This window comes from Culex pipiens, chromosome 2, assembly GCF_016801865.2.
Source record: "Culex pipiens pallens isolate TS chromosome 2, TS_CPP_V2, whole genome shotgun sequence".
In the NCBI taxonomy this organism is placed as follows: domain Eukaryota; kingdom Metazoa; phylum Arthropoda; class Insecta; order Diptera; family Culicidae; genus Culex; species Culex pipiens.
The window spans coordinates 63414363-63437248 of record NC_068938.1 but is presented as its reverse complement, the minus strand read 5'-3'; the positions used below and the strand labels follow the sequence as shown (position 1 = coordinate 63437248).

Genomic DNA, 22886 nt, shown 5'->3' with positions numbered 1-22886 from the left:
AATTATCATTTTTATCGACTGTCAACTCTCAACTGTGACAGAAAAATCTTACTAAGAAATAATAAAAATGTTTTAAAAAGAATTATTTGTTTCTGTTTTAAAATTTTAGCTAACCTCTATCACACATAAAAAAATAAATTAACTGAAAATAATAATAATTTTCCAGATCATATTTTTTAAATCCGTTCCAAAGTCACCCCCCTTCGACGGTACCCCAACACCGGTCGACTACAAATCCCATCCACGAGGCGACGTTTCTCTCAGTCTCATCGCAGCACTCAAGCTGCACACACCGTGTGTTCTCCTCTTCTGACAGCATCGGTACCAAGCGGGAGCCAAAGGAAGCTTTCCCATTTTCCTCCTTCCTCCCTACCTTACATATCGGTGGCGGGCAATCCTTGACACAGCAGACTGTGGTGTGGTGTGTTGTTTCCTGTTGATGTCCTTCCGAGCGGGTGCTAATCGGTTGTAACGCACACACACCGTGTACGGTGGTGGAAATCTGTTGATGTTTACGTGACTCAAAGTTGTGATTTTTTGATAAACTTTTCAAGTGAAATTCGCGGATAATCGGATTTTCGTGTGGTTTGAACTCGAGGACCAACCACACACTCAACCACCCCCCACCAGGGAGACGACCCAGCCGGAGATTATGTAATTTAGTGCAAACTGCAGCTGCAAAGTGCAACCGGACTAAAAAAATAAAAGTTTCTTCAAGTGAGTAACAAACCAATTTGAAAAGGCGACAGTTTTGAGTGTTTTTAAGCACTTTTCCACCGCGAAAAGTGCCAAGATTTTCCGAGCCAGTGTCGAGTGTCATCAGTCTGGGAGAGCCCTTCCAAAGGGGGGTGGTGGGTGGTGGGTGGTGGGTTTTCTATAAATATCATCCCTGCTGCTGCTGCTGCTGTTGGGGGGTGTTTTACAACCACCACCCACCACTCCCAGAAAATGGTGGAGCAAAAGTGGGGTGGAAAACTGTGGGTGAAGCGGTCGACATTGAGGGCGGTTTTTTGGTTGTGGCGCAGCGGAATTGGCCGGTTTCGGCAAGACTTTGTATGAATTGTCTTTTTATAAATTAGCGAGAAAGAAAAGCACGTGAATGCCAAAGTCTTGTTAGCAAATTTCTTTGAAGGAAAAAAAAAAAACTGCCAACAAGCCCGATAGAGATTTGGACGATTGCAGAATAATTGAGGGGTAAACAACGTGGCGAAACATATCGTACACGATTTCGTCTTCTTCTTGTGGTTTTAAAAGGACTCGTTCGAGGGCCATTCTTGAAGGATTCTTTTGTGGGGTTCTCTCTTGTTTGAATCGCGATTAAAGGGTTGAAGAAGGGCAACGTAAAAAGTGATGCAACATTGAACGGAAAGCACGTTTGCTTTCATGAGAGAGGGGGGTTAATGTTTATGAAACGTGGCCTTTGCGTGGTATCTGGAGTGCTGCCGATTAAATTTTGATGGTAAAAGAAAAAAGGACTTTCAAAGGGTACATATCAAGTTACTCAGAGTTATAAGTGCTGTTTTTAAATTTATTTTGAGCAAAACATCATAAGTAGTTCGTCTTTCAGTTTAAAGAATATTTTTTATATCGAGAATTCCGATGTTTTTTTTTATATTGTGTGCAACCAAAAAACAAATCTTGGTGCAAAAAGCTGTGGTTGATGTGCCCTTTAAAGCAGTTTAAAAAAATATATAAATTTTCAGGTTTCCGGCCTATCTGAAGCTATGTAAACTGATTACTTGACTAGACATTTTATTATTTTGAAGAAATAAAAATACTGGATAATCATTTGACGGTCTCCATACCAAATTTAAAAATCACCGCTTCCAAATCGTTCGGAACTTTTAAGGCTGATTTTTTTGCATATAAATAATAAACAATGCTACAAAAGAATCCATGTTGTAATAGTTCGATAATTTCACAAATTTACTAAACAATCTACATGTATTTTTTTTCTAAAGAAAAAGTGCAATTTAAATTATTTACGTCAAATGTGCCTTCACTAAGATTGCTTTTGATGTTTAATTGAAAAAAATAAAGATTTTTGCTATACACCCAAACTTCCAAGCTCGAGAAAAGGAGAGTCTTCATAAAAATTGCACCTTTTTATCAAGCTTGGGAGTTTAGGTGCTAAGATTACAAATATACCGGAAAAGTTGTTGTACTTTTTGTTTCAGATTTTTGCTCAAACCTGAAACCATTGGATAGTAAAAAAAAAAACTTGTTAATCTCCTGAAGATAACATTGGCCATAAACCGTTTTGAAGCATGATTAAAAACTAACATTCACCACTGTGCTGGTTCTACACAGCAAAAAAAAGTTGAATTTTGGAATGTTGAAAATTTGGTTGAATATTATCTCATTTTTGAGTAATATTACCGAAAAAATGTGTAAGAATGGGAACCTGATGAATATTCACCAGAAACCGATGAAAATTAATCATTTTCTGATGTAAGATAACACATTTTTTTACAAAAAATCTGTCACCATTTCCCGATGAATATTACCTTTATTTTTTCTGTGCACTTGAAATGCCAATATATTTAAAAACAAAGAATCCTGTAAAAAATAAATTTTTAAATGCTAATTTGCAGTTATAAATTGTCTTACATATTTCAGATAGATAATATGACATATTGAGGGTATTGAAGAATTGAAGTAATACTTAAAATTTTCAAGATAAAGTTGAGCTAAAAATATTAATTTATGTTTTTTGGCCCCACTCTTGAACGGAAGGACAAAGACTGGTATGAACATCAAGCTAAGTATTATTCCAAGCAATTCGTTAATACTTTTGATTCTATTCTGAAAAAAATATTACATAATTTTAAAAATTCAAATACTTGTATATTCAATTCCATTCAAGTCATTTCGTTTTACGGTAGTAATAAAATTCATATGCATTGAACTAACATGTGTCTTTAAATTGTTGTATATTATTATTCAAACAATTAGTTTTTTTTAGTTTTTTGTTGTTTTTGTACCTTTGTATTGAATTATTTGATTTTGAATCACCAAATTTTGTTACGATATTTTAAAAGCTTCATGGAAATAAATGACTTAGACCATAAAAATCAGGAGAAACATCTTTCTGAGTGAGTGCATTGCTAAACTCTTTGATGAAAAGTTCTTTGGTCTCTTTGGCTGGCTTTTTGGTGCAAGAATAAATGATAATTGTAAATCTAGAGACGTTTATGCTTAACTGCCCGTCTTTTTCTATAATTTGTTCTTTTCTTATGCAAAAAAACTGAACAGGATAGATGTTAATTATTCTTAAAAAATTGGGAAGGAAATTATTAAAGATAGGCATTAAATAATTTCTTACACAAAACTGGCCTTAATTTTTAGAATAAATTGCTTTTGCATTTATCTAGTTATTGTTTTTCGTATTATTAGTTTTGTGTACACCGTACAGCCTCCAATTATTATCTCTTGTCAGTTTTATAATTTTATATTTTTTTCATTGCAACACATTTCTTTAAAACATATTCCATATAAATTTTAGTCTAGGAAATGTTTTTGAAAGTGGCAGCCAAAGCAGACGACATTTTTTTTCTAGGTTGAGGCAATTGTACAAAAAAAAGTCGAAACATAAACTCAAAACACTTTTAAGAAAAAATATTGTTTGAGTAATGTTGGTTTGGCAAATTTTTAACAAAATTATATCACTGTTACCTTTTCTCCGTCTTTGACTTTATCAAAGTAATGCGACTTAAATATAAGTTAAACATGTTTTGATATTGACAAGTTAAATTTTTTGGAATATCTTAAGAGATGTCCCCTGGCTCAATTCTTTAGGTTTTGAGCAAAATCGGTTAAGGTTTAAGGGTCACTGTTGGTCGTTGAAGTTTGTATGGGAAAATTTGCATAAATGTATGAGGAAAAGCAAAACTTTCAAATTTTCATCAAATGGTGGCATTGTATGTGTCGGATCATAGTCAAGTTTGAGATTCTTATGTAAACTTTTATGTCAAACAACTTTGCCGAAGCCCGCAAAATGATCCGAGTTAACTCTGATGAGTTATTAGTGTTTTAAAAAAGACGTTTCTGTATGAAAAGATTTGTCATCATCAGCTTTAACGAACTGTAGCGACCCTTAAACCTTAACCGATTTCGCTCAATATTTTCAGAGTTACTTATTTTTGCCTAAGGAATCGAATCAGAGGGTATTCCTGAGGTCGATTTCTTAAATGTTATCCTAATGCACAGTGGTACTGATAGCAAAATTAAGTGGAAAGTGGATTTTCCAAAAAAAAAAAAATTTTTTTTAGACCTATGTTGTCTTCAGAAGAGTTGTTGCAAATGGAAACTGGGCAACTTTTGGTTTAGTTGAAAATTGGGGTGTTTCACGGTTAGTATGATTTTGAAAATCTAACTTTTCAGGAAAATTTTGGTATCTTCTTGAAAGTTGTTGGGCTTGCTAATCTTTGCAATTTTGTCGAAGACACCAATACTTTATCTCAAAATCTTCGCCATCTACGACCAGATTTAGAGAAAGCAAACCTTCAAAAATAAGTAAGTTAAAAAAAGTTAAACGTAGCAATTCCAGTGCATTTTTGAGATTGAGTTTAAAGTTTGCAATTTTTTTAAATTGAAATGTCTGTAATTTTGACCCGTAAGTACAAATTTACCTGTCAAAAAATTTAGTATGTTTGTCACTTTTCTTAAACTTAACCCTGAACTGCTTCGTTTAAAATACTTATTTTTGGAGGTTTGCTCTTACACGCCGTAGAATTGCGAGATAAAATTTTGATGTTTCGACCAAGTTGTTTGGATTTGCAAGCCCAACAAGTTTCTAGAAAACAAAAACAAACCCAAAAATATTTCTGAAAAGTTAGATTTTAAAAACCATCCAAATCGTGAACCACCCTAGTTTTCAACCAAACCTAAAGCTGCTCAGTTTTCATTTGCAACAACTCTTCTGAAGATACCAAAGCTCCAAAACTTCACAATTTTTCAGAAAATCAATTTTCCACTTAATTTTGAGCAATTCCAGCCCAAAACAGTAATTTTTTAAGTACTTTTTTCTCGACCCTCTCCGATTTCAATGAAACTTTGTAGACATGTTATCCTAGGCATATATAAGCCATTTTTGTGTATATGGAGCCAGTAACACCCGATAATGACATTTGAGAAGGGCGTAAGTGTTTTAAATATTTTTGTATTTCGTAATTTAAATATCGCTATATCTCGAAGCCGTTGCATCGTATCAAAAAGTGGTCAAAGACAAACTTGTAAGAAATTTGACGAGCTTTCCGGAAAAAATACACTGAAAGAAAAAAATACGCCACTTTTACGAGATTTTTTGATTTTTATGTTTAAAAGTATAATTTGAAGGTGAGCCCACGATTTTTTTTCGTTCAAATTTTTTGTGAAAATAGATGTTACAAAGATTCACAAAAAATGCATGAAAATACAAAAATCATTTACTGAAACTGTTGTTTTGAAAAGTGCTCTAAACGTCAAAATTTTCAAAATCAGAGTACGGGAATCGATTCTCCAGACAATTTTACATAAAAGTCTCCATATTGACCATTGTCCTAATCCTTAGGAATATACAGCGGTTCCAAAAATAAAAATGTTGAAAAAATAGGTTTTTTGATGGTTTTTGACTATTTCTATATGACAGACTTGATTTTTCAGTCTCAAAAATATTTTTACCGGAAAGCTCGTCCAATTTCCCATAAATTTGTCTTTGACCACATTTCAATTAGATGTATGGGCTTACAGATATAAGCTAATTGCGTTGCTCATAACTGAAAACATAATATTTTTTCAGTGTAGTATAGTAACCTGGATAGTAAATAAGCTTTTATCTGTAAGCCCATAAATCCAATTGAAATGTGGTCAAAGACAAACTTATGGGAAATCGGACGAGCTTTCCGGTAAAAATATTTTCGAGACTGAAAAATCAAGTCTGTCATATAGAAATAGTCAAAAACCATCAAAAAACCTATTTTTTCAACATTTTTATTTTTGGAAACGCTGTTAATTCACAAGGATTGGACGTAGGACAATGGTCAATATGGAGACTTTTATCTAAAATTGTCTGGAGAATCGATTCCCGTACTAGAATTTTTAAAAATTTTGACGTTTAGAACACTTTTTAAAAAACAGTTTCAGTAAATGATTTTTGTATTTTTTAAGGTGAGTTGCTCCATGCTGCATTTATCGTGAGTCTTTTTGTAACATCTTAGGCTATTTTCACAAAAATTTTGAACGAAAAAAAATCGTGGGCTCACCTTAAAATTTGACTTTTAAACTTAAAAATCAAAAAATCTCATAAAAATGGCATATTTTTTTCTTTCTGTGTATTTGTAAAAGTTTGTCTTTGACCACTTTTTGATACGATGCAACGGCTTCGAGATATAGAAATATTTAAATTCCGAATTACAAAAATATTTAAAACACTTACGCCCTTCTCAAATGTCATTATCAAGTGTAACTGGCTCCATATACACAAAAATGGCTTATATATGCCTAAGATAACATGTCTACAAAGTTTCATTGAAATCGGAGAGGGTCGGGTACAACCGATTCCCTATTTGACATGGAATTGCTCTTTTGCGATCTGGATCACTGTGCAATGCTATCATGAGAAAAACCGGAATTTTATATGCAACAAACTGCGTCTATCTGAATGAAAAATGGAAGTTGGATATGTGATTGATATTTCAGATTTGAAATTATTGTTGCCATCTGTTTGTTTTTTATCCATGGGATGAAAAACTATTTTGCGGGGATCTAAATGGTGAAGCATGAAAGCTGTACCAAATTGCTTTTTAAACTTATTGTATCAAAATGGAGATGAGTCATTTACAACTTATCGAACCTGACAGGGTTAAATTTTATAGCAACAAACAAATTTAACCGAATTTTATTTTAATTTATAGATTCACTGCACATTGTATCTGTCAAAATCTTTTGTCATCTATTGTACTGACAGTGTCAAGGTTAAATTTGATAATTCGAAGAGCGTTTCATCTTGTTTTACATAACTTATTTTAATTTGTGTATTGATGTTGTTCAAGTGATGATATAATAGTTATCATTTGTTTGGTTTGTAGTAATAAATAAATATGGCATCCAACTTAGGGTAAGTCAAAGTACAAACCTCCAGTATAATAATTGACCAGAAAATCTGGTTCAATTGGTCGTTTAGGGCCATGCGTCTGCGTGTACGTCCCCGTTTCTCCAGTTTCTACCATTGGTCACCGTTTCCAATCAGGCTGCAGACATGCAAAAGTCCGAGAAGGGGCACGTGTCGGTTGTTAACGTTACTTGTTACATGTGCACTTTGCACTTGTGTCTGTCCTCAAATGGACCAATTTACTGTTTGACACGTTCTTCTTAGTCGTCTTCGTACTCTTAGCGTAGTGGACGGTAGTCAAGTGACAATAATGCACCTCTCGTGATGTATTCTTTTAATTTGTGTCCACTGCCCCCTATAAATACCGATTTGTGAGCCCGAGCGATGCACAACAAAACGTGTGCCCGGGATTCAATTGGCCACCAACCCCGGCCTCTGGTGGCGTGTGGAACGTCAGGTTAACTGGTGACGTCCGTTTGATTCGGACGTCATGGGCTGGGCAACAAGTAAGCGTGATGGTTTGTTGTCATCTTCTGGTTTGTTGTTGTGACCGGGTGAGTGCAAGTTTCATTTGGTTTTGGGTACAGATTCGTTTGGCCTTTTATTGGTTTGGTCAGATGACCTGTAATGTTCCCAAATTAAATTAATTCGAATAGTTAATAGACTCAATTATTTAGGAAACAGACAGTTATCAACAACTTTGTTTTTTTACGTAAAACTCAGTCTTCTTCAAATCGAATCTTTTAATAACTCAATTTGTAGTTGAATTGATTTACATGATACGTGAAATTCCTTCTTTCGTGCATCCCATTAAAAAAGTGCTGGGAAAAGCTGCCAACGCAATACTCCCCCCTCCCCCTGGACCACTTTTATTGGTTTAATTTAGTTTGAACCGCCAACGCAAACCAACCCAACGACCGACCACCAACTGGGGCCGAGAAATTCCCCGTTTGATGAGCATGTAGAGCAAAGGCGTCGTCGTCATCGCTAATGCAAAGGTTGCCAACAAAACGTCACGATCGATTTTCCCAGCATCCCTAGGACACTCGATCACCAGCGTTTTTCCTCCCGCAGATGGTTTCAAGCCGTGGCGCAGTTCGGAAGTTGGACGCATAAATTTTCTGCCTTTGCAGTGCAAGTCTGGCCACAACAGTGTGTTCATTTTGCCAACTTGGAGGAAAGTTTTTGCTGGGTTGAGAGAAAAGCGTGGAGGCGTACATTTGGAATTTCGTGAACAATTTTCTTGGAAGCAAAGATCTGTGAAAAGCACTTGCAAGTCTGCCAGCCGTGGGATTGTTTACGATTGGTGGATTAAGTTTTCCGCTGGATAAGATAGATGAGTTTAATTAAGTGGTGTGAAGGTCCCGTCATGTGTTGATAGTTGACTGTTAAAACTGTGATATTACATAAATTGTGAAATTTCTCTCAGTAAGTAACTGAAAGTGTTTTGAAAACTGGATTCGAAATTAAAACAGCATGGATTTTCCATGGCGCAAAAAAAAAATCGCGGGGTGCCAATTACAAAACATAGGCATTTCACGGCTATTTTACGCTGCACTAAAATCTGGTTAAAATAAACGCAAAAATGAGTTGTTCTAGAATATTTGTGTACAGGAAAGTTACAGAAAAGTTCATGGTACAAAATATAACCCTTCGACACATAAAATCATGGTACAAAAATAGATTTCAGATTTGTGAAATTGTGTAGCATTCATCAGCTATATTTGAGGTATAGCTATTCTGAATGTACGTTGATTTTTGGAATTTAATTTGCTAAAATATCTAAAGAACGAAGCACAACACAAACATAAAGTAACATAAAATTGTTTATAGTCATGATTCTAGCCAAAGCAAAATTTGAGTTTTTCGTTCCGAGTTGTATATATTTTAAGCATTTTTATATGACTGCTTCTAAAAATACCAGATAAAAGTCTTCTGAAAAAAAATACACCAAGAAGCTATTTGAAAATAGTTTATTTCAAATTTCGCTAAATTCGTGGTTTCCCTCAATACTTATGTATATCCAGCAGTTACACACGAAAACAGCACGAATCGAAAAAAATGTCCGATCTGGCCCATGGTCTGAGTGTTGATTATACCTTTTTTTTTCTCCTGATTATAATCGTTTTTTTCACTAAAACTGCGATAAGTTTAAAAATTAATCGTCTTTCAATTACGCAAATGTTTTTACTTACAAAATTTAGATCATTGCCTAAATTTCATCCTTCCTTTTTGTAGGATTTGAAAATTTACTGGAGAATGTAGTTATGAGGAATCTATCCCATTCTTTATTTTTTCAATGATTATTTCAAATTGCAAGCCTTATTTTTGAAATATTGGAACAATTACCACATAATGCACCAGTCAATAATTTGCACAAAATCAAGCAGCTTATGTAATTTTTTAAAAGGTTTTTCATCATAATTCTAAATTTTAAAAAATCTTTGATTTAACTACTGGATTAAAAAAGCAAAAACCATCAAACAATGTATTTTCAATAGTTTAAGATCAATTGCACAAATTTATTGAAAGAAATTGTCAATTTCCAGCATTATTGTTTCCCATAGTTTCTAAGAAAATATTTAAGGCCTATAAAACAAATTGAGAGCAGTTCTCTACGGAATCGGTCTTTTTTCTTCAATTTTAATTTTTGTATTTTTTAATCCGGCTGAACCTTTTTTGGTGCCTTCGGTATGCCCAAAGAAGCCATTTTGCATCATTAGTTAGTCCATATAATTTTCCATACAAATTTGGCAGCTGTCCATACAAAATGATATGTGAAAATTCAAAAATCTGTATCTTTTGAAGGAATTTTTTGATCGATTTGTTGTCTTCGGCAAAGTTGTAGGTATGGATATGAACTACACTGAAAAAAATGATGCACGGTAAAAAAATTTTTGGTGATTTTTTATTTAACTTTTTGTTACTAAAACTTGATTTGCAAAAAAAAACTCTATTTTTATTTTTTTAACATTTCAAAAAGACCAACCATTCAATATTACGCCCTTTTGAAATGTTAGTCTTGATTTTAAATTTTTGAAAATATTTTTTTCGAAAAGATCGGAAAATTTCACAAATGTTTCATATTTTAACATTGTAAATCGGACCATTAGTTGCTGAGATATCGACATTAGAAAATGTTGGGTTGTTTGGGTGAGACTTAGAAAACATCAATTTTCTTGTTTTTAAACCTTTGCATGGACATATCTCAGCAACTAAGGGTCGTATCAACAAAGTCCGAAAAAGCAAAATATAGAGAATTTTCTCAGCTTTTCAAAAATATTTTTTTCAAAACTGCGACTATTTTGAAAAAAATACATAAAAATGGCTATAACTTGAAAACGGTGCACTTTATCAAAATTTCACAAAAGTACTTTTGATTGCAAATTCAATTTTACATCGAAAAATGAAGATGAAAAGTTTTTGCGACAAATATTTCGATTTTTTGAAAAAAATTGTATTGATTAAAAAAATCATAACTCGTAAAAAATCATAATTTCATTTTTTAAAAGGATTAACATGGATGGAAATAAACATTTTTATGCAAGTTTCTATTGTGAAATTGTCTCAGGAACACGAATATGATAAAATTATCACCGACAAATTTGATCTAAGGGGTCCCCCGAGCAAAAAATTACAACCAAAAAAATCGTTTAAAGAAAAAGTGTCTATTGAACATGATAAACTGCCTTACCCAAAGCGTTCTTAGTCTCAGATGGTAGTCCCAGATGTCCTCTACAAGCTGCAGGTCGAACCGAGTTGATATCTGGATGGAACACTTTTTTATTTAAGTTTGAATATTATGCTATTTTTTCACTAAAATGCCAATAACTCCCTTTAGATTTAACCAATTGGGATGCTCTATCCTGCATTTTGTTGCATTTTTTAAGCCCTTTCAGATGCATTTTGAATTTTGAAATTAAATTGAATTTTGCCTAAGTTATAGCCTTTTTAAGATTTTTTACGTTTTTAAACCATAAAACTTTCTGTCCCGATTTGCCCCACTTCCCGTTGACCTAGAGTGCTCATAGTTTGGCTAGATGCTAGATGCAAAATTCCAATAACAAAGTATCAATTTTGGTTCAATATAACAGAGATATGCCAAATTTTGTAAAAAAAAGAGTGACTATCTCCAAAATTTCTGGATTTATTTCCAATTCAAATGATGAAAAACACTTGCCAAGATTTTTTTATGATTATTAAAAATAAATCCATAAATTTCAACAAAATTTTATATAATTTTCATTATATAATTCGTCATTACAAATATCGGAGTAGGCTGTGTTCATCATTTGATTGGGAATGAAATCTAGAAATTTTAGAGAAAGTAACTTTTTGTATTATATTGAACCAAAATTGCTACATTTTTAAGGAAATTGTTCTAGAAACTGTTTTCTAGTATATGATTGGCTGGAAAATGTTTTAAAATGTCATGGTATAATATAGCAGTAGATTGAAAAAATAATGCTGGGAACCTTCTAGGTAACACATAAATAGCTTTTTAATGAAATACTCCAAGTTTAGCAGTGTTTTATGCTCAAATTTGTATCTGGGCAATCTATTGTTGTTTTTCATGACACAATGTACAATGAAAATATATTTATTCAGTTGTATTGGGTTTTCCAGCTAAGATTATGGGGTTCTTTGTTGGATATTTACATAAATCCATCGATTTTCAGCTACTTTTCTGAAAAAAAAAAAAACTAAAAATTGTAATAAAAAAAACACAAAAAAAGTTGCTTCAGAACCACCGCCAAATATCGGGAAAGAGCTCTTCATTCATGGTGCCAAATATCAGACTTGTCAAATTTGTAAACTTAATGTTCTCGAAAAAAAATACCGGGGTGACATAAACATTCAAAAATATTTGCAACAGCCTTATAAAAAGCATTTAAATCATCGTTTAAAATTATTTAAATTTTTTATTAAGGGAAATGCTTTCATTAGTCGCTCTGCCTTAAAAGTATTTTGAAACTTTCCTGAGGATGAGAATTAGGAACTAAATGTTTGGAAGATGCAAAAAAAATATTAATTATTATTTAAAATAATCCTTGTTCCAAACTCCATTATTTTAATGTCAAATTGAATTAATCATAAAATCATACCTTATCAATATCGAGTTTGACCCTAAATTGAAGAATTTGTTAAATATAAATATTTTGATACACATTTAAATTGACAATTATTGAATACTGTTACTGTATACTGAATGGAGTATAATGTTGATATTGGTGAAACCAGTGTTGACTTGTGGATAAATCATCAAGCATTTATACAAAGCAATTTGTTAATTCTCTTTTTTTTATTGAAATCCAGCAACAAACTATTTCAATTACGACAATTCACCAACAAGCGCACCATTCCGTCGAATTTCAGCCAGCATATCTCTTTGTTGCTCAACCTCATCCAAGTCGTAGATGACCTCTGAAAAAAAATCTCTTATTAGCTTGGATTAAATAATATCAAAAAGCGTCCAACTTACCACCCTTTTTTGGCCCAACTATCCAGACTCCAAGCGGTTTTTGTCCATCGTCACTATAGAGCGGCGTATCGAGACATTTGAGAATCTTGATGGAGCACGGTTTCCCAACCGAAGTGGACACAATTGCACCGAGCAGTAGGAGTAAGAGGATAGTCTTCATTTTCGCCACTGATTTGGGTACAATGGACGAATTTATACGTCTGGAACCGAGCACTGCTGGAAGGGAACTAAGACAGTTTTGTCACAGTTTGGTGATGATAAAGAATATTCTGGTTTCTTGGTGCAGCTTATTGAGGATGACACAACAGTAATTTAAATAGAAAAAAAAACTTAGAGACATGTTCATGACTTTATTAATGATCTTGTTCATCTTCTTTAGGAGGCCACGTGCCATTTCGACGCATTTCCGCCAGCATTTATTTCTGTTGCTGCAACTCTTTCTGATAATAGATTATTTCTAAGAAAAAAAACGAGGCTATTTAAACGATATTTTTAAAAATAGCTGATTTTCACAACTTACGCCCTTTCTTCGGTCCAACGATCCAAATTCCGACAGCTTTGAACTGCGCTCCAGGTTCAGCATGCTCAGCTGTGGGAACGCAATCTGGTGTTTTGGTAGAACAAGGTTCTTCACATGAAACTATGCAAAGAGTGCAAAGAACTACCGAGAATATCAGGAACTTCATTTCGACTAACTGTGTGCTAATGAGAACTGCTCAAGATGGCTGGTGATAAGCAACTGTTTGCTACTTTGTAATTCTGTGGTAAACATCTATACTAGAATTGACAATACAGTCCGGACTCGATTACACGAAGCCTCGATTATCCTTAATTTCAATTTTCCAAAGTTCCAAAGAATAAATTCAAAATAAATTTAAAAATTCTAAATAATTTCAGCGTGGTCATACTTAAGCTCGACCGATTTTTTTTTGTGGTTTGATTATCAGTAGGGTTGGTGAAATTTCACGATTTCGCGGTCAGCGTGAAATCCGCGAAATTTGGCTTTTCCCGTGAAATCCCGTGATTTTTTTTTTGTGTGAAAATGTAACGGTTTTTCTTAAAATAATTTATCAAACTCAAAAATGAATAAAAATAATCTTATGAACTGCTGTAAAATTTAGCGAGTGAATACCCTGGTTAAATAACTAATTTAGGGTTAGTGATTTTTGACGATTTCGTGGACGGCGTGAAATTCGTGAAATTTATCAATTTTCTTAATTTTTTATTTTAAAAGCAACTTAATAAATATTTCATCCAAAAAGACCATTTAATTAAATTTTATTAGTTTTCAATTAAAAATCTTGAATATATATATATATGTCAAGTTGATATGAACCATTTGAAGAAATTTTCAGATTTTGTTTAGTTTTTTAGACTAAATTTAGAGTAATATTTTCAATTGCTGTATTGAAAATTTTTATTTTTGCTATTTTATTTTAAAGGCATAGTTTTGAAAGAAATAAAAAGAATCAAGCTTTGTTTTATTCAAAATAAAATGAAGAGTTTTTTTTTATCTTTGGAATCTCATTTTAAAAACATGTACATTTTTTTTTTGAGTCTGTTTAATTTAACGATATTTGTTTATTTGGGTGGATAATTCCCGTGAAAATTAAAGAATAAACTACTTTTCTGTTTTCTTCTCTCATTTAGAATTAAAATTTCGATTTTGTTAAAAAAAAATTTTTTTTGCAAATTAATTTTAAATTTTGTTTTTGAAAAGTGAGCTGAACCCTTAAAAAATATGTTCAATGCGCTAAATTTCGCAGAAAATTCAATTTATTTTACTCATTTTGACTGGACAAGATTGTTAAATCTTGCTTTGATATGAAATTCAATAAAATGTAAAATGATATATCAGATGCAAATTAGCGAAAACAAATTAATAAAAGTCGAATATTAAAAGAGCAGTTCAGTAAATGAGAATACGCGTGCCCTACATCCATACAATCCATAAACCAAGAGGCTTTTTTTTTGAAAATTTGGAGAATTTTGTTTGTGTCGCATATAAATTTAGTGTAGATTTTTCTAGTTTATTGAAGAATAATATTTAATGAAGCATAAAAAGTAGTTTCTGTGATTTAAACATAGGATTTTCAGAGTTATTTTAACATTTTTCAAGTTCCGCGAAATTTGCATGAAATTTGGTGTTTTGAATTTGAGGTCTCCGTGAAATTTGCAATTTTCGAGCGTGAAAAATCACTAAGCCTAATTATCAGAAATAAAATTCGAAATAAAATTCGAATAATCGAATCTGGACTGTACTGATTACAGATGACATTTCACAGCCATTAATATGTAAATAGTTGGGTCTTTGAATATTATTTTGAATTTTTATCTTCAAAAACTCAAAAATTCTTTCGTAATTTCATGACGCCGGTCGAAAAATATTTTCCAATGCATTTTTGGCACAGTCACAATCAACCTCCAATCACGTGACATTTGAAAACACTTTCGAGAGCATGCAGCTTCCTTCTGACTAGAATTGCAACTAATCTGCACAATGTCAGCTTTGTCAACTATTTTGGGACTCGAACCGGCAGATGTCTCATGTAATCCAAAGAAGCCTAATTACATCCGACGTTCAGCTGATCGGCGATCGTGAATTCTGCCGAGGGGTTGACTTTGACCGAGTTGTGACGAACCAGGTGCTTTCATAGTGTAACTCAATTGGCGGAGATTAAAATAAATTTGTTTAAACCACAAGGGGGCAGGGGAATGTGTCTAGTTGGTATTTGGTACTAAGTGGGGACGTCGTCGGACGGGGTGTGTTTGAAGTTCCCAAAATAAGCTGCACGTAGGGGGGTGTGAGGTGGACTTCAACTAGTTAAGATCTGTTACAAAATTAGATTTCAATCGCAAGATCACGGTCACTAGCCGGTTTGATCTGGTATTTCTCTGGGCAGAGTTGAATTTGATCAATTTTAAAGGTAGACTTGGACGCAGATGATCGATCAAGTGATTCCCTGACTGATAGCTCGAGTTCAATTAGAAGTTGCTCCTGATTGTTGTACTGATTCCGATTGAATCACTAGATTGATCTTAATTGGAAGTGACTTGCATTGCTAGTATTAATATCAAGTACAGAGTCCAGTGCTAACCTCCTCCACGTGTTTGTTTCTCCCCGTAGACCATTCAAGTTACCTCTGCCCATCATCACCATCGAGATGAGCAGCCCCAAGAAGGATGTCAACCTGGACATGCAGCTGCTCAGCAAGCCGGGCTCGCCAACCCGGAACGGGGACACGATCGTGGACGACAACTACGATCCCCACCTGCACCGGAATCGACCCCATCCCACGACGTAAGATGATTCCAATATCTAGTTTGAAACCGTAAAATCTGACCATCCTTCCCCCTTCCCTTCCAGCAACTTTGAAACGTTGGTCCATCTGCTCAAGGGATCGCTGGGAACGGGCATCCTGGCGATGCCGCAGGCCTTCTACAACGCCGGATGGCTGTCCGGGTTCATCAACACGATTCTGATCGGTGCGTTGTGTACGTACTGCTTGCACGTGCTCGTCCAAACGCAGTATGCACTCTGTAAGCGGCACCGCGTTCCCATCCTGACGTACCCGATCTCGATGAAGATGGCCCTGGCAGAGGGACCGCAGTGTTTGCGGGGGTTTTCCAAGTATGCCGTGTAAGTACAATCATTATAATTAAAAAAAACGTAGATTTGGTAGTTTGAACTAGTTCCTTGAACTGGATATATGGATTAAAAGTTAGTTGATTTTTATTTTCAAGCTGGAAAAAGGCTGTCAGTTTTAAAAGCAGCCTTTTGACAGGCATATTTTTTTTTGCATTTCTTGCTGAGTTTTTCGTTAGTCCAGCTAGTTTGTAGGCTACTATTTTTTTTGGAATTAAATTGCATCCTAGAAAAATACTAAAATACTGAAATACTAAAATACTAAAATACTAAAATACTAAAATACTAAAATACTAAAATACTAAAATACTAAAATACTAAAATACTAAAATACTAAAATACTAAAATACTAAAATACTAAAATACTAAAATACTAAAATACTAAAATACTAAAATACTAAAATACTAAAATACTAAAATACTAAAATACTTAAATACTAAAATACTAAAATACTAAAATACTAAAATACTAAAATACTAAAATACTAAAATACTAAAATACTAAAATACTAAAATACTAAAATACTAAAATACTAAAATACTAAAATACTAAAATACTAAAATACTAAAATACTAAAATACTAAAATACTAAAATACTAAAATACTAAAATACTAAAATACTAAAATACTAAAATACTAAAATACTAAAATACTAAAATACTAAAATACTAAAATACTAAAATACTAAAATACTAAAATACTAAAATACTAAAATACTAAAATACTAAAATACTAAAATACTAAAATACTAAAATACTAAAATACTAAAATACTAAAATACTAAAATACTAAAATACTAAAATACTAAAATACTAAAATACTAAAATACTAAAATACTTAAATACTAAAATACTAAAATACTAAAATACTAAAATACTAAAATACTAAAATACTAAAATACTAAAATACTAAAATACTAAAATACTAAAATACTAAAATACTAAAATACTAAAATACTAAAATACTAAAATACTAAAATACTAAAATACTAAAATACTAAAATACTAAAATACTAAAATACTAAAATACTAAAATACTAAAATACTAAAATACTAAAATACTAAAATACTAAAATACTAAAATACTTAAATACTAAAATACTAAAATACTAAAATACTAAAATACTAAGATAGAGCAATTCAAGCTCAAATCAGGATTTTTTCTGGTACATTTGTACCCGACCCTCTCCGATTTCAATGAAACTTATGGGAAATTGGACGAGCTTTCCGTTAAAAATATTTACGAGACTGAAAACCCAAGTCTGTCATATACTGCCGCTCTAATCTAGTCCGTCCCATATGTATTTTTGTCAAAATAGAGATAAACTTGACAAAAGTTTTAATTTTACATGTACCTTTAGCCTACTGAATAAAAAAGTAGTGTTTGTTCTAAAAAATCCAAAATAAATATGACTTTGGTGCTGTCCCATATGCAAAATAAAGGCAAGTCAGTTCCTCATATAGAAATGTCCCGCAAATCGTTTAAATGGCTGTAAAATTATTTGAAATCAACAGAGTATGTTTTTAAGAGTACGTTTAACTTGAAAATATCATTAATTGTTCATTTCTGAAGAAATATTTGAAATTTTTAAAACAAGATGCTCCATCCTTTAGTAACTTTTTTCTTTTGAAATGTACAACCACGGAAAGAAAATAGAAAATACATACCGTTATAGCTACTATCTTAACCATAAAATTAGTTATATTAGTTATATCTTGAATGAATAAGGTTGATCCTGGTTCTGGGAGAGACTCCGCCAACGATAAGCGTAGTTTTTAAAATTATTTTCAAGGGCTTAGCAGTTGAGAATTTGCCTCTGTAATATATTGACAATTTCTGGTGACGTTGCAGATCATATTTTCATATCCAGGAACTTTATTAAATACATTATTAAAAGTAAATAAATCTGAAATAAACATTTTTTTTTATAATTTGGTTATAATTATTTAATTAGAAAACTACCAAAACAAACCTGGAAATGACAGTTGAACCAGGTTGAAACTGTGTTGTAAATGTTCAAGCCTACCTTGATATCATAACCGACTTGCCTTTATTTATGGACAAATAAAGTCAAGTTGGTCTCTTGCAGGAAATTTCTAAAATTTACCTCCAAATTGTTAATTTTTTAAATCCAATTTATGGTAGTTGCGTTTTAAGACTGTTATTGAAATAACTGTACGAATATTTATATAAAAATATTTAGTTTAGAATGGGAAAAATGGTGAAACTTTTTTTGGGTTTCTCACAGCGTTATCTCAGCACTCACTTTTTACATATGGGACGGACCAGATTAGAGCGGCAGTATAGAAATTGCCAAAAACCACATAAAATCCCGTTTTTTCAACATTTTTATTTTTAAAACCGCTGTATCTTCACAAGGATTGGACAAAGGACAATGGTCAATATGGAGACTTTTATGTAAAATTGTCTGGAGAATCGCTTCTCACTACCAGTTTTCAAAAATTTTGACGTTTAGACCACTTTTCAAAAAAACTGTTTTAGTAAATGATTTTTGTATTTTTTTAGGGGAGACATACCATCCTGCATTTTTCGTCAGTCTTTTGGTAACATTTTAGGCTATTTCCTCAAAAATTTTGAACGAAAAAAAATCGTGACATCACCTTTAAATTTAAGTTTTAGACTTAAAAATCAAAAAATCTCATAGATGTGGCGTGTATTTTTGTTTCAGTGTATTTTTTTCAGAAAGCCCGTCCAATTTCCTACAAGTTTGTCTTTGATCACTTTTCGATACGACGCAACGGCTTCGAGATACAGTAATTTTCAAATTATAAAATACAAAAATATTTAAATATCTTACGCCCTTCTCAAATGTTATTTTCGAGTACTGTTGGCTCCATATATATAAAAATGGCTTATATAGGCCTAGGATAGCATGTCTACAAAGTTTCATTGAAATCGGAGAGGGTCGGGTACAAAAGCACCAGAAAAAATCCTGATTTGAGCTGGAATTGCTCAATACTAAAATACTAAAATACTAAAATACTAAAATACTAAAATACTGAAATACTAAAATACTAAAATACTAAAATACTAAAATACTAAAATACTAAAAAACTAAAATACTAAAATACTAAAATGCTTAAATGTTTAAATACTGAACTACTAACAATTAAATGAAAATCCCATTTTTAAGTGATTTTGTATGATATCTTTTCTAGGGTGATCGTCGATGGCTTCATGATCCTGTATCAACTAGGAATTTGCTGCGTGTACATTGTTTTCGTCGCCACCAACATCAAGCAGGTGAGTTAGTATATCTCCGTCCAAAGACATTCGGCTAATCCTCAAACAATGACCCCTCCCCTAGCTCGTCGACGTGTACCTGGTGCTGGACGTCAAGCTGCACTGTCTGATCCTGCTGGTGCCGCTGATAGGCATCAACATGATCCGCAACCTGAAGGTGCTGGCTCCGTTCTCGTCGCTCGCGAACGTGATCACCTTCGTTGGCATCGGCATGATACTGTACTACGTCTGCCAAGACCTGCCGTCGATTTCCGAGCGCGAAGCCGTGGCGGACCTGGGAAAGTTTCCGCTGTTCTTCGGCACGACGCTGTTTGCGCTGGAAGCCGTCGGAGTGGTGAGTTGGTTACGGGTGGTTGGAGGAGTTGAGATGGGTTTGATTGTGTAATTCTTGTTTGTAGATCATCGCGCTGGAGAACAACATGGCTACGCCCAAGTCGTTTGGTGGAACCTGTGGAGTTTTGAACTCCGGCATGACCGTCATCATCATCCTGTATGCCGGCATGGGCTTTCTGGGTTATCTGAAGTACGGAGCGGATGCGTTGGGAAGTGTTACGTTGAACCTGCCTGAGGGAGAATGGTAGGTCGTTCTTGGAATTTGGGTGATTCTTAGTGACTTGATCGATCTTGCTGTTTCAGGGTTTCCCAGAGCATCCGAGTGCTGTTCGCCATCGCCATCTTCATCTCGTACGGCCTGCAGTGCTACGTCCCGGTGGACATTATCTGGAACGTGTACCTGGCGGACAAGTACAAGGATTCGGGCAAGAAGCAGCTGGTGTACGAGATGTTGGTCCGCATCGTGGTTGTCATCACGACCTGTAAGTATATCCAATTGACTTTCAAATCTCAAAGTTTCACGCAATTTTCTTCGTTTCAGTCCTCCTGGCCGTGGCCATTCCGCGTCTTGGCCTGTTCATCTCGCTTTTCGGGGCACTCTGTCTGTCGGCGCTGGGAATCGCCTTCCCGGCCATCATGGAGATTTGCGTTCGATGGCCCGACCAGCTCGGTCCCGGAAAGCTCATCCTGTGGAAGGACATCGTGCTGATTTTGCTCGGAATTGTTGGCCTCGCCGCTGGAACGTACACCAGCGTGCGGGATATTATCTACAGTTTTCAGTAGAAGGTTAAGCTAGGTTGTCCCAAACTTTACCCCACCCCGAAAATCCCCATCGGAAGCAATTTGTACTCCTCTTCTCAAGCTATCTCTCTCTTTTCAACGTGTAGTAACAGAGATTACCAATATTCGGCCTCGTCAGTGCAACAACACAAAAACTAACAAAAGAAATTCAATAGACTGTAGTCGTTGTAACGTTTAAGGCACCCACCCAAACCCACAAACAAGCAACAAGCTTAAACGCATCAGCCAATCTCAAGAATACCAAAAAACTAAACTAAATACTAACTAAACACAATCAGGCGCTTATCACTTACAAAGTGATACTGCTGCACCAATACACTAAAACACACACCCCCCAACTACACAACAAGGCCTTGGTAGCAATATTTGTGCGAACTCTAGTTACTATAGCAAACAATAGCAAACAATACGTAGAAGCTCAAGCGAAGGTAGATAAAAGAACAATTGCTGGCCAACATATCACAATTTAAATTTTCATCCGTTTCTCAATCTCTCTTTATTTGTATTTGTATAACGTTTAGATTTTAGATAGCGCAATAATGAAGGCTCTACCTGTGTCCTATTATTTGTCTACACTCCTTTTTTTTTAGAATGGTGTTTTCTAATTGTATGTCTAATGTTTAGTTTGTTACAAAAAAAAAGAAAGTGGAGCATTTCACTTTAAAAAGCACTCGCGCAAAAGAAGCTGGTTTAGGTTTTAGGTACTGCAAAAATAAAATAAAAAGATAATTTGAAGGAATGCGCTCACTTTTATCTGCATCTAATGTAACAACTCACATGTTGTATTGGTTAAACTTAAACAAAACAAAAATGTACCAAATTTATCGCCCGAAAATTGTAAGCAGGGAAATAAAGCATACCGTGCATAGTATTGTGTAAACGTTGTTGAGTTTTATTTGCAGTAAAATGTGAAATCTTAATTCAGAAATGTTAAGATGAAATGACGAGCTTTATATTTAAGCCTTTCACAATATAATAGGTCAACCAAAACAATAATAATAAAAAAAAAATATTTCGTTGTTTATTTTTGATTGTTAAGCCATAAACTACTCTAAAATGAATTAGAATTTTTAAATCCAAGATTGCTGCCAAAATGGCGGTGATAACATATGAGCAGTTCTCTCAGATTTCGGTCATTCGTTTTTTTTTGTATTTTTTAATCCGGCTGAAACTTTTTTGGTGCCTTTGGTATGCCCAAAGAAGCCATTTTGCATCATTAGTTTATCCATATAATTTTCCATACAAATTTGGCAGCTGTCCATACAAAAATGATGTAAAAATTAAAAAATCTGTATTATTTGAAGGAATTTTTTGATCGATTTGGTGTCTTCGGCAAAGTTGTAGGTATGGATACGGACTACACTGAAAAAAAAAATGATACACGGTAAAAAAATTTTTGGTGATTTTTTATTTAACTTTTTGTCACTAAAACTTAATTTGCAAAAAGCACTATTTTATTTTATTTTTTCATTTTTTGATATGTTTTAGAGGACAACAAATGCCAACTTTTCAGAAATTTCCAGGTGGTGCAAAAAATCTTTGACCGAGTTATAAATTTTTTAATCAATACTGATTTTTCAAAAAAATCGAAATATTGGTCGCAAAAATTTTTCAACTGCATTTTTCGATGTAAAATCAAATTTGCAATCAAAAATAACTTTAGTGAAATTTTGATGAAGTGCACCGTTTTCAAGTTAAAGCCATTTTTAGGTAACTTTTGTGAAAATAGTCGCAGTTTTTCATTTTTTTAAATTAGTGCACATGTTTGCACACCTTGAAAAAAATATTTTTGAAATGCTGATAATATTGAATATTTGGCCCTTTTAAAATGTTAGTCTTGATTTAAAAAATTTGAAAATATTTTTTTCGAAAAGATCGGAAAATTTCACGGATGTTTCATATTTTAACATTGTAAATCGGACCATAAGTTGCTGAGATATTGACGTTAGAAAATGGTGGGTTGTTTGGGTGAGACTTGGAAAACATCAATTTTCCTGTTTTTTAAACACTTGCATGGCCATATCTCAGCAACTAAGGGTCGTATCAACAAAGTTCAAAAAAGCGAAATATAGAGAATTTTCTCAGCTTTTCGAAAATAATTTTTTCAAAAGTGGGCAAATATGTGCACTCATTTAAAAAAAAATAAAAACTGCGACTATTTTCAAAAAAGTTAACTAAAAATGGCTTTAACTTGAAAACGGTGCACTTTATCAAAATTTCACTAAAGTTATTTTTGATTGCAAATTTGATTTTACATCGAAAAATGAAG

At 33.4% G+C, this 22886-nt stretch overlaps 1 protein-coding gene and 1 long non-coding RNA gene across 4 annotated transcripts; one reads left to right on the top strand and one right to left on the bottom strand.

Moving 5' to 3' along the window:
* Window positions 1-276: 276 nt before the first annotated feature.
* On the top strand, window positions 277-21428 carry LOC120420815 (proton-coupled amino acid transporter-like protein CG1139). Of its 3 annotated transcripts, none has more exons than XM_039583937.2 (8): window positions 277-717; window positions 15700-15873; window positions 15940-16212; window positions 19399-19483; window positions 19548-19817; window positions 19882-20060; window positions 20120-20298; window positions 20358-21428. In XM_039583937.2, the coding sequence occupies exons 2-8, from the start codon at window positions 15737-15739 to the stop codon at window positions 20597-20599; spliced, it is 1365 nt and encodes a 454-aa protein (XP_039439871.1). In that variant the 5' UTR covers window positions 277-717; window positions 15700-15736; the 3' UTR covers window positions 20600-21428. The 3 variants fall into 3 exon arrangements, with proteins under 3 accessions (XP_039439871.1, XP_039439870.1, XP_052564337.1); XM_039583936.2 differs by lacking the exon at window positions 277-717 and adding an exon at window positions 6947-7096; XM_052708377.1 differs by lacking the exon at window positions 277-717 and adding an exon at window positions 8176-8518.
* LOC120420816 (uncharacterized) lies at window positions 12406-13316 on the bottom strand. The gene is made up of 3 exons (XR_005605900.2): window positions 13093-13316; window positions 12573-13029; window positions 12406-12514 (listed from the first exon to the last, which is right to left on the bottom strand). It is a non-coding gene; the product is annotated as an uncharacterized LOC120420816 (long non-coding RNA).
* Window positions 21429-22886: the final 1458 nt, after the last annotated feature.

What these genes read in the sequence shown, in the direction of transcription:
- LOC120420815 (XM_039583936.2), top strand. An exon ending in GGGTTTTCCAAGTATGCCGT is followed by an intron (nt 16,213 to 19,398) that starts GTAAGTACAATC and finishes TATCTTTTCTAG; the next exon opens with GGTGATCGTCGATGGCTTCA. An exon ending in TCGCCACCAACATCAAGCAG is followed by an intron (nt 19,484 to 19,547) that starts GTGAGTTAGTAT and finishes CCCCTCCCCTAG; the next exon opens with CTCGTCGACGTGTACCTGGT.